General features: G+C 41.1%; 1 protein-coding gene across 1 annotated transcript in view; it reads right to left on the reverse strand.

Annotated features, from left to right (window-relative positions):
- The window catches only part of TAF4 (TAF4 RNA polymerase II, TATA box binding protein (TBP)-associated factor, 135kDa), a gene marked incomplete at its 5' end in the record, with an annotated part of 35,424 nt that extends 22,774 nt beyond the window's left edge, over positions 1 to 12,650 (reverse strand). Inside the window, one exon of the mRNA XM_008941169.1 lies at positions 12,062 to 12,650. Within this exon, the coding sequence (XP_008939417.1) occupies positions 12,062 to 12,650 (589 nt within the window). The remainder of the gene's footprint in view (positions 1 to 12,061) is intronic.
- Between the last annotated feature and the right edge of the window lie 5 nt (positions 12,651 to 12,655).

The raw sequence follows: 12,655 nt of genomic DNA on the forward strand, positions 1-12,655 counted from the left end.
ATATTAGCAGAAGAAAGCTTTATAATAGCATCTCTTCTGTAGTGCCATAAGATACTCTGTTGTAACAAAAAGGAAAGCAAGTGTGAGCAAGGTTATGCAAGTTGATACCATACACACCACAGAAAAAACATAAAGCAAAGAGGATGAGTCAATGCTCTGTAGATGACTGGATCAAGCTACACATAGACCCTGGAATGTCAAAACCTTTCATAAAGGACAAAGTTTCTATGATTTCCCCTGAACAAAAAAAGCTAGAAGAATACTGGAGAGATGGATGGAGAAAAGGATAGCTGCCTATACAAACTACAGGAAGAACCTTCAGCAGACCTAGTCTAAAGGATATGATCCATGATGAAATGTAGGACATAGATGATCTTATTGCAAAAAAAGAAATGATACCCTAGTACTGACATCAATGCTGGCCAACAATCCACCACTGCTCCTTTATGATAACTGAACCCCCTGGAAAAGTTCTCACTCTATAGGAATGAAAGGTCAGAAAAGAGGGAAGAAGAACCCATGAAAGTCTATTAGTCCACTGCAGCTCCATGAAAATCTGGGTAAAGCAATCTTCCCTAATATCAGACAACTTTTAGTAGATTTAGGATTATTTACATATGTCACAGAAAAGCCTGTGTAATAAACCAGCAGATGCAGAGCAGCTGACAAAAGACAATATACACCAGCTCATGAGGAACAGTGACTACATATAAAGATGAATAGAGCAGAACTTTAAATGGCAACACAGCCGTGGATTGCATGCAACTAAGCCACCTTACACTGCCTGGTACCTGATGAGAGATGTGTGGCACCACATTAGATGCACTAAGTGCTTAGAACCTCAGGGCTGCAAAACAAATCCAGAAAAAAACTTTTACTTGAAGTTTCTTGCCAAAGTCTTTGACACTGTCATTGACTTGGGCTTGAGTTCCATGAACAAATGAGGTTGGCTTGCGATTTCTATAAAGGCTCCTTCTACTCTTCTTACAGAGAAGTTTAAACAGTGCAGGTATCAGCTCCTGCAAAGCAGCTTGCTGAGAATGAACCCACAACTATCTGTGACTTCACCTGCTCCAGAAGTGCTTGCACTGCACTGGCACGGGCGAGGTCAGCCTGCACAAACATGAGCTCATCACAGACACGTCCCCAGCTGAGCTGCAGGTCTACAGGCCACAAGGTGCCAGGTGATGGTAGAGCTGTCCAGACCACAGCAGCAGCCTGAGATACTCCACCAGGTTTCCTCACCTCTTGTTTCAGAGCAACATGCTCCCTGAAGCAATGCACACCGAGGTTTTGCACGTAACTGCAATGAGAGCACACCACACCAAATGGATCTTAGAGGTGCCTGTTAAGCCCTCAGTGCCTGTTCTGCTAAAGATGAGCTACAGCTTGGCATGAAAACACTTGGCATGACTGCCAGGGGTTGCTTCAGAGCATCTCGAATACAAAACACTTGGGACTCCTACCTTACAGGCACTAAACATTACACTGTAGTGAAGACTGGCATGACACGTTTTGGACAAGACCTTACTACAGAGCTACAAAGGTCAATCACTCCTTTCACTTTTCAACTCATGTCAGTCTGGAATAAAGTCAAATTTTACCGAGATACAATGCCTAAAACTTCTGGTACTGCATTAGTTTACTACAGCACTCTCATTTGCCAATCATCACCCTCCTCATGCCCAGCCTGCACATGCAGGTCACAGATCATAACTAATGGTTATGTCCTGTGAAGGACTAGTTCTCAAACAGCTGATTTATGATTATTGCCAACATAGGAAGAAGATACATCCTCAAAAATCATCAAAAACCCTGACTGCAGTGCACAGAAGATGAATTTTGTTTTACAGATCAGGTACATTATGAAAAAATGCTTTTGGTTTTCTTACTAAAGAGTCAAAAAACACTCAACTTCACAGCAAAACCTATTGCTTACTTTTACTATGCAAGAATTCAGTTTCGAACTACCAAACTCAATTGTACTGTCTAAAAAGTAAAGAAATTAATAGTTGTAACATATTGATTCACAGGTCTTTTAAGAATATGATTAAAGCAATGATGGTATGCTGGAGTGCCAAAAAGCCACTGTATTTAATAGTGATCCCATACAGAAAAAATCTCACCTGCTCAGTTGAAAAGGATGTGCAACAAGTGTGCTGGGAAATATGTCATTTTACACAGCAATCAACAGATGCTTCAACCACAATGTGATTTGAAACAAAATATTTTACCTTTTCTAGAAAGCTACTATATTCCTTGAAAGTGTGTTAGCATTCCTTTCTAGTCGAGCACACAAAGCCAAAACACCAGAGTGCTCTGTCAAACTGCAACCCAATCATCACACAAATCTGTCTTTGCTCTGATGCAGAAAGAACTAAGAAAAACACTATCAAGAGCTGAACCAATTACTTTAATTATTGATCTCAAAGTGATTCAGATTCAGCTCTGCCATTAATTTCAACATACTTACATCAAACAACAGTGCAGTTACACCAAAATTGGATTTGGTTTTGAGAAAGGAAGATACAAAATAAAATGTCACTAAGAGTTTAAAACCCAACTAGTCTTCACTTCTGGCAAGCAGTTTGTCTACACCAAGGCACATCAACACCAGTGCTGTTCAAGCACCTCATGGAATGGGAACAGGAAAGCTGCTTTGCATTTACCACAGGCTCCACAAATACTTTATGAGGAGTAACACATAGATCCACGTTATCTTCCTTCAGAAAGCAATACCCTAAACCAGCTAAACACATGGAAAGCCATAAAACACACAGCTCTTTAATTAGTCCCCACTGTGAATGCCCTACTCTAGATAGCTGCCCTTTGTAATTTCAGCAGTGACAAACCCCTCTGCCATGCCACCTTCTCACCCGGAGCTGCAGAGACACGGTGTTAGTTCCACCGACTGACAGGTGCCCAGGGCAGCCCCAGTGGAAATGCTCCCTTCAAATCCTCCTCTCCAGAACAGCCCGAGATCTTCTGCCTCTCACTGCCCATACAGAAGTTACTCTCCTTTGAGACTATGTCAAACACTATGCCTGTGAGTTCAGACACAAACTACCAACGTGAATGTGACATTACATGTCATTTGGCAGAGAGCAACAGTTAGTCTGAACACAGAAATAAAAATATTTTCACACCTATAAGCCTGAATTTAGAAAGCTTTTACACTAAATACAGTCTCATTTTGATTTTTACTAACCATCAAATGCACAGTCCTGAGTAATGACTAAGCTTAATGACTGGGTATGACTAACATTTATAAGTAATTAGTGCCTTCTCTCCCCCTCCCCCATGGAGGAGAGTGAAGGAAAGAAAACCAAATGCTGCATCAGAAAAAAAGAGGAATGAAAGCAAGGAAGAGGTTTAAGTTCATGGCATGAACACTCGTCTGTTTTTCCAATCCACCCTTAGACATGACTGCACGTATGTTTATTAAAAACTAACAGCTCCTCAGGCTTTTCGACATACTTCTGCACAGTTTAGCCCCTCTCAGCCTTTCTACTTCAAATCTCTTCTTCTGCCTCCTCCACTGATCCTCAAGCCCTCTTCTGGTCACCTTCACCAAGTCTTTTGCCACAGGTGCTGCAATTCCTCATGGCTAATCCTTGGACTCCTGACTCACAAGTACAACTAGCCCCACCCGCCACACCACCACTAAGGCTGCTTGCACCTGATGTTGTTACATCCTGAGAGAGGCACTAGATCTACCCTTCCTCACAGAAATATTTGATTAATAAACTGAAGGAAGGTGTGAAGACAGCTGACTACAGCCTTGCTGCCCCCTCAAACCATTTAAGACAGACTAGAGCATGGCACCACACCTCATTGCTTAGGTTGTGTTTATACTCTGATATCTAGAGCACACATTTTTCAACTAAACCTATACTGGTTGTCTGTACAGAGTCTGTCCAGCACGTGCTTTATTCTGTACAAAAGTACCCTGATGGCTTTTAACAGTTGAACTACTCTCAGAAGCATATATTAATCAAGTGTTAATGGTAAGTTAGATCATTTTTACCAGAGAGGCTTACTTGATTCAATGCAAATCTTAGAATATTCATGCTAGCCATGTAAAATAATATTCCACACTGCTGTGAGTTTTATGTTACTAGTCATTTAAGTACTGGTTACAACACATCACTGAAAAAATATTTTAGTAATGCATTTTAAGGAAAAAAAGCATCAAAATTGAAAGATACATGGTCTTCATAATTCACAGTTCAAACTTATCAACAGAGTTCTCACTGACAAGAAGTGACTCAATTTTTATCAATATACTTTTCCAAATCCCACAAAAAGAGCTCAGCAACTGAGCTGAACCTTGCACTAAATCCTGTACAAATACATAGTAAAAGGACTGTCCCTGGGTAAAAGGATTTATAACCTATTTATGCACTTTGCTGAGAATCAGCCTTTTATGTTCAAAGGGTAAGTTTCTGATCACTGGCAATACAAGTACAGAAACTCATCTTTTTAAAATGTTATTTCAAGCCTGACAAGAGTTACAGAGCCAAAGATTATCTGTGTTTGTACAACGCTGTAAGAGAGCTCTGCTGAGGTGCTGTGCTCTGCCTACACGGATCCCACTGCATGAAATAGGATGCAGTTGCACAAAGTCCCTGTGATTATCCTCTTTCTTGATTATCAATAAGCTATACCAATATCTAGTGATGATAATCAAGGTTTTGTTCTTTCCAAAAAATATTCTATATTCCAGGAAAAAAAAAAAAAAACAAACTTAAAGGCATAAAGCCTCAATGACAATTATCTCAGTTTACATTAAATATTACATTAAAGACACCTGAAGAAAATGACTCCAAGACAGGAGGCTTTATGGCAAAAACTTGGCTCTCAGTTCCTTAAGACACTCATACCTCCAAAAGACAATCAGCATTTCTTTAAGGAAATTACCATTTGATAGAACTTGGGTAAAAATTTCCAAATTAAACTGAGGTAAAAGTGTCCTAAAAGGCTAAAGAGCCTCCAAACATATATATCTATAATTTGCTCTGTTCATGTGTTGATGGTCTCAATGAAAAAAAAAGCCTCATCCAATTTGAAACAGGAGTGATTACGCAGTCTTTACACCTCTAGTTGCTCCCTGGTCTGCATATAGGTTTTATGCTTCTCTCAACATTTAAGCTGGATATTAGGCCATTTTGCCACAATAATTTAGTGGTAGAGTCTCCAGTGTGGACACAACCATTTTGCTATAAAAGATGCTGTTTTCCTTCCCTCACGAGGAAGCAGTATGCAAGAGGGCTGATACAGCAAAACCTGTATCCTGACAAGGAAGGTTTTACAACTTAGAAGAAACCTGTAGCAGCATAAACACACTACAAGCTCTTGCATTTAGGCAAGACCTTAAATAGTTTAAAACCAAATTCAAGTTAATGATGTTATCAACATCTTCGAACCATCCGAGCCCAAAGCCTGAGTATCCCCACAGCCACTGGCTCTGTAAAACAACTGCGTTGAAGGGATAGAGGTGTGCTGAGGCTCCATTCCCAGGAGCGCCCCAGGGAAGCTTCAGCAACATCCACAGATCCCACAGCTAGAACATCCCTGTGGCCATGTGCAGAAAAAGCCCTTTGTGACTTCTGGGTGCCACATAATCTCTCTAGAGCTTGGCCTTCCTTCACATTCAGCTTTGCAGTTGATATTGCAACTGAAATAACTGTCCACTAACTACAAAGCCCTTTCTATCATTGTCTTCAGTTGTGAGAAACACAATTTTCAGAATTTTTTTTTTCATGCCACTTCCTCTTCAAATCTTCCTTTACAAGAGATAATATGCCTAACATAAAAAAATTAAACTTGCCAACACTTACTGTCTTCCAGCTGCCTTCTCTTTAACATCAAGCAACGGCGTCAAATTCAAGGAGCAGATTCAGACAGATAAATGGAGTTACAAACATTCATAAGGTTTCAACATAGAGAACAATCCTGACAAGATTGGTCATATTCAGGTAAAAATGCTGATTTCAAGTATTTGTGACAAAACTGCACATCACAACAAAAAATGTTTCACGCGTTGTGTTCCTAAGTGACTTCCACATCCAGCTCTAAGCAGACTCCTAGTACTTGATCACACAGTTTTTATGAGAACAGAAAGCCACAGCAAGCTCATCACAAGCCTGTGTGTCTTCTCTTTGCTGAAAGCCAGTTAAGCTAATACCAGTATTTTCAACTGCATTCCTGAACTACTTCATACAATTTTTTTAGGAATCTTTCTACGTATCATTTCCCAAAACACAGAAGACAAACAACAGTAAGAATTTTCATACAGCAAAACATTTCACTTGAAGAGAGTTTGATACATACTAATTTGTGTCTTATCAGTATCCCAACTAGTTGCGTTTTCACCTCAGATTGCTAACTCTGCTGCAGGATCCCATGTTAGTAAGTGATTCAAGTCCTGGGCAGCATCCAAATTTGTGGTCCTCAAACCAAGACACTGCATTTTAGAAGTAACCCGCATAGATTTCTAGATATGTAAAACTTGTTTAGCTCACTGAACATAGAAACACCTCATAACTTCTAGAGTAGCAGAGTGCAAAATGGCTCAAAAGAAACAAATCACTCACTCCTGGTCACTGAACAACAGCCTTGATCATGAGCCTGGTGATACCAAAAAAGAAACCACAGAAAGCCCACAATCTGAAGTGTAGAGAAGCATATGAAACAAATCCATACATGTTCTTCCAAAGGCTGTTGGGAGCAGCAGTATTTTCCATAACAGAACTGAACAATATGTAGTCAAGGTTAACAGCTTCCATAGCTTAATGGAATCACAATTATATTCCCATTAGATCCCATCATTTGAAGAGATACTCGTATTAGAGGCACAAAACATCTCATGACACTCATTTTAACAAAAACAAATCCCACGGCACAGCTCTGAGTCTTACATTCTTGGGGGTACAAAGCTCAGCACGCAGGATGCCTCAGTTAGGAAAGTTGCAATAAGAGCACATACAACTTCCAGTCCAGGAACATATGGCAGATCTGATGTAGCAGATTTCAAACAAAGCAAAATGTTCCTTTTGCTGCTGCACGATTTGAACATAAAATCCACCCCTCACCCAGAGGAGTTCTACAGAAGAATCCACAGTTATCTTTCAGAAAGAGAGATACCACTTTGTGTGCCAAGCAGAGGACTCCCAAGCTCTAATCTTGGCAAAATATCGATTCCCTCATGGCCTTTGGCAAGTCAGAACTTCTCTAACTTGCCCTTTCCCCCAGCTCTGAAGCAGGGTTCATACTACTTTATTTACCAACCACACGGGCACATTGTAAGGATTACGTTTTGTAAAATGCTTTGAAAGTAAAACATACCATAAGTACTCTAAGAAGCTGCTATTAACATTGTGCATTACAGACATTATTTTTAACAAAATAGAGCCATGCCAACACAGTTAACAGGCATAATATTGGCAGCACATGCAACATACAGGGAAACTATAATCAGGATATGTTTGAACTCGCTTGCTAGTCAGTGAGAAATGGAAACAACTACATTCCACTACTTCATAGTATTTCTTCTCTTCCTCTCTGTATTTCTTGTGTTTATCAAAGTCTGTGTAGTTCCTCATCTATACTCCAGTTACTTTAGGTACTTCTGTGGTACACGTTTCAAGTACAAAGTAACTCCAAGAATGTCGCATTCAGTATGAAAAAGTGACAGAAATGGTGTTACAGTGAAAAGAAGGATTCTTCTCGGCCTGCCACCCTTGTCCAGCACCCAAACTCCCTGCTGAAGGGAACTGAACTACTCCGCAGAAGTTATTTTTTCAGTGACTCCAGCTCCAAGAAGTATGACTGCTCAAGCCAAAAGGACCTGAACCTGTCCTTTAATTTAAGTGTGTGTTCAAGTTTTCCCACCCCAAAGCCTCTATTATCAAGGTCTAAGATAGAAACCCCCTTGGATACCAAATGCAAGCTAAAAGTCATCGGTTGCAACAACGAATTTGTTTCTAAAGAAGTTAAGTTTCCGTTTAACACCAAGTGAAGTTTCCAGCCTCTGAGGCCATAAGGAGAACCTTGGAAGTAAGGATAGAAGCTGTACATCCTCCTGGTCTGCAGAGTCCAGCACCAACGTCCTCCAAGAGAGCCCTTCCTTCGAGAAAGTAGCAACAGTAGCTTCAACCAACGGTTGAGAGGTCATTTGCATCCGTCCTGTTCCAAGTTCTGGAACTCTCGCCTTAAAGGAGCCTCGTCCCTTTTACAGCCAGGAGAGGGCCTGTCCCGCAGTCACCACAAACAGCACGAAGGAAGTGAGGAATCACAGAATACACACACAGAGTCGTTTAGGTTGGAAAAGACCGTCAAGTTCCTCAAGTCCAACTGTTCCCCAGCACTGCCAGGTCCCCACTAACTCCTGTCCCTCAGCACCACATCTCCAGGGGTTTGAGACCCCTCCAGGAGTGGGGACTTCACCCCTGCCCTGGGTAGCCTGGCACAGCCCTGAACAACCCTGGCGGGTTAGAAATTTTTTCCTAATATTCAACCCAAACCTCTCTTGGCACAACCTGAGGCCTACTCTCATTCCCTAGCACCAGCTGCTGGCAGATTCAACTGAGTTGGGTGAAAGTAATAAAGAAGTTTCATATTAAGCAAAGCAAACCTTTGAAAGCAGTTCTACTACTGCTGCATTACTGCTAATAAGAATACCGCTCATGACAAAAAAATTGCAGACAGAAAAAAATTGCATGAACTAAAAATACAACCTATCCTATCTGCTATCCTCAAACAGGTCTGAGGGTCACAGAATCTTGTTTATTCAGGGAAAAAAAAAAAAAAAAGTTAGTCTTTAGGTCCAAGCTAGTAATTTTTTCAAAGTACCAACATTCGCTGAGAAATTAAAAGAGAGGGACAGGGGAAGTGAAGGTGTCTAAATTTCAGTTTCACCTCAGCTACCAGAGAAAACTGCCCAGACCTACCAGCCCTACATTGTTCTTACTGTGTAACTGGCACGCTCTCCAATCTGCTCCTTCCTTTAAGCAGGCACCTTGGAAGTTTATTATGAGGTGACTGTACATAAAAATTAAACAGAAGAGAGTAACAACATAAAGCATCTTCAAGAACAAACTAAATCTTTGAACCCTCAAGCTGCCAACACTGCTGAAGCAAGCATGATCTCACTGACATTGGTTCTGAAACTGTCTTATAGCACTGCTGGAGAAGGAAGTATTTTGAAAAGTGATTTTCAAGTACACAACTTTTGTCATTTTACAAGATGATTCTACCACGTGTCAGCAATGAGCTCTGAGCACTTCACAACGTCCTACATTGCAGATGATCAGTCTTAGGGACACAATCTCAGCTATACTTTCCTGCAGACTTTTTTGAGTGTCTGTAACAGCAGAACACTGATGTAGTGCTTCTAACAAATATACTGGTTTTCCTACCTCCTACCACATTACTGTACACAATACCATTCACACTACTGCTTGGAGTACTCTGAAACAAAGAACTTCATACAATTTATTTACAGTCACAGTTTCAAAAGATGTTACATCTTTAAAGCAGAACCATATGAAGAGAAACTTGTGTTCCTACCCCCAAAAAAATCATCTGACAAGACCTTCATGTCTTTGCTAAAAAGCTATAAATAAGGTTATTTTTACACCTTCATTACCTAGATCTGTCCAACTAGACCACAAAGTTTCAAACAGGCTCCTGAAGAAATAACTGAGAGCAACATAACTCTTCCTCAAATGTGTCAGCAGTGGAAAACCATTACTAACACACAGGTACTCTGAACAGTCCAGTTTCTCTGAGAAGCAACACACCAAAATCAAGTAAGGTCACAACAGCTACAGCCCATTAGCTCTTCAAACATCCCTAATTTGGCCAGTTGATGTTTGATGCACAACTGCCTTGATGCAATACAGAGCATTATTCTAAAAGTAACACATTTTCAAGAGCGTAGATGGAGCTTGTTTTCCACATGCTCTTTTTAAGAGAACATTTGAAGCCTTTCAAAGTTTCTAATTTTCAAGTCCCAGGTTAGTAACTCTTACTGACATTTTATACCCTGCTTTCCACACACATGAAGCTGTAACTGTATTTCAGAGAGCTAGAATCAGTAGTTCAGGATTAGAAAATAACTATTAAAAGTGTGAAGCTTATTGGTCAATTCTTCCATGAGGATTTTCTTTGGAAGTGTATGTAAATGTTGGTGTAAAATGTATAAAAATGCAAATGAAAGCAATTTAAAAAAATAATCTGTTCCACCAAAAAAAAAAGAATTCCTTTCCAATATTAAGCCTGTTTTACCACACAAGAACCCCATTTCTATGTATGCTGTCTTGTGTACTTGCTTATTTTAAGAGTCATGCTATTCTTTTGAAGTTATAAATATTTTTTTAAAGTGCAGGACAGACAAGAAAAGTGCTTAATAAAAAATCTCAAGTGTTTAGAACCTATATTGTTATACTTTGATCTATGGAGACCTCCAAAGAAGCAATTTATGGTCCAATTACACTTAAGGACTGGCAACACTGCTTCTAAGAGTAGCACATTTCAGTATGCTATGGCAGTGTGAAAACATCAGCTACCCAGAATAAAGGTCTCACTGAACTCAACAGTAGCATTTTTCCCATAATCAGGTTTATAATGCAGTATTAGAAAAAAAAGTAGGTATACCAGGCAATAGACTGTAAGCCTGAAAAATCCTTTGATACACTGTGGCAATAAATAAATAAATAAAGTTCTCCCAGCCTATCAATTTACAAGCTTCAAATTAAGCTCTGGGCTTTCAAGGTCTGAGTTTTACTGCTATTTTTTAAAATTAGCAACACGTGTCATTCCAATTACTCATATAGGGCATAATCTTCCGTACTAAAGAAAAAGAAACCCCAACAACAAAACCCAAACAACAAATGAGGAACATTGGCACCAGTTAGAACTTAGATACACAGTATGTTTGACAGGCTTCACCAGACCACATGGGATCACATACCACAGGTAGTGCATGACACAAAAAAAATGGTCTGTAGGAACACAGCACAGCTCCTGCTCCACTTCACGTGGCAAGTGCAATGTCTTTTTACTAAGACTGCTTGAAATAGATGATACACAACCAGCACTGCTTTCATTCAGTACCCGCAGCAAAAGTTAATGGTTTGCTCCATGTATACTGCCCTGAAAACAGTGACTAGGAATCCAGCTATTGCTATATGTTACTAAAAAGACAGAAAACTGTGTAGGTTCTCTCAAGTATTTGCAGTCAGAAATGAAACTGGACACAAGCCTGGTTCAAAATAACAGCAAACAGATAACCTTAAATCTCCAAATCTAACATATTTAAGGAGGGACAGAACAGTTATCAGCAAAGAAATGCTTGTCATCCTTCTTCTGTCCTCACCCACTGAGTTCAGGACTAGATTCCTTGTCCAGAGATGCTAAGCACTAAGCATGAGCCTAGCTACTACAAGAGCTGCCACCCTAGACACAACAGGGTGAGGTAAGGACATCGGAAGTCTGCCGTTTGTATCACAACTCCAGCAACTGAAAAGATGATGATAAGCTTCAAATCTGTGAGTTTTTAAATCAGACTTTGAAGGTATTTAAAGCAAAAGAAGGTAGTTCTCTTGCTGCTTCTCTATTCAGGAGTGCACTGTGGCACTGGGGGCACAGAGGGACAGAGAGGGAACTGAGCAGCACACAAAGTTACGTGAACTACCTACAAAACCACCTTAAAAGTCAAAACCCCTTACATGAAAATGAAATGGCAACATTTCATTTGATTGTATTCCATTGTTAGGCTCTGGCAGTTTGCAGCTTCATCTATGCTCACACTGTAACAAAGATACCAGGCAGAATTGTTTTCAAATTATTACTGTTGAAAGACTTCTTGGCCACCCAAAATGACACACCAAGTATTTGAACACTGCTATGCTGCTACTCAAAACCACACGCCTCTCGTTGTTAAATGTAATGTCTTGTGCACAATCCACAATCAAACAGAAAGAAATCTCCTCTGGATCCCTTCCTCCCTTCAGGAGAGACACTTCCAAACGCAAACCCCTGAATCCTCTTTACTTACCTGGCGGCAACTGAAAATTCTGAATGTTCGTTGGATTCTGAGGCGGCTGAGGCAAACGAGGTGCTAAAACTGTAGGAGTCAAAGTTGCTCTGATTCCACTCGTCGTTGCTGTTGGAGTCCTCGGCAGACTTTGTGCCACCGTGTTGGCAGTGCCTTTAGCCATCCCCGTTGGGGTGCCCGGAGCCGCAGGAGGTATCCCACCAGGATTGGGAGCAACATTGGAGAGCCCAGCTTGCATAGTTTGCCCAATAATCATGTTACCCCCTGTAGTACTGGGCTGGCCACTAGTAGCCAGCGTCTGCTGCTGGGACACTGCCTGGACTATCGTTTTCGGAGACTCGGATTTGATGACCTGCGTGGCGGGAGCCGCTGGCACAGTGGACCCAGACTGGCTGTTCACGAGCGATGTCTGGAGGGAAACTCCAGATCCCACAGTGGCTGTAGCGACAGCAGGAAAACTCCCCACGCTGATGGTCGAGTTGATCACAGTATTGCTCCCGTTCTGGGTGGCGGCCGCGGCCACCGTGGGTCCCGCGGCGTGGATCGGGGGCCTCACCAGCGTCACCGTGGGCGCCCCGGTGCCGATGCTCGGCG

This window comes from Merops nubicus, unplaced genomic scaffold (assembly GCF_000691845.1).
Source record: "Merops nubicus isolate BGI_N331 unplaced genomic scaffold, ASM69184v1 scaffold10480, whole genome shotgun sequence".
NCBI lineage: Eukaryota > Metazoa > Chordata > Aves > Coraciiformes > Meropidae > Merops > Merops nubicus.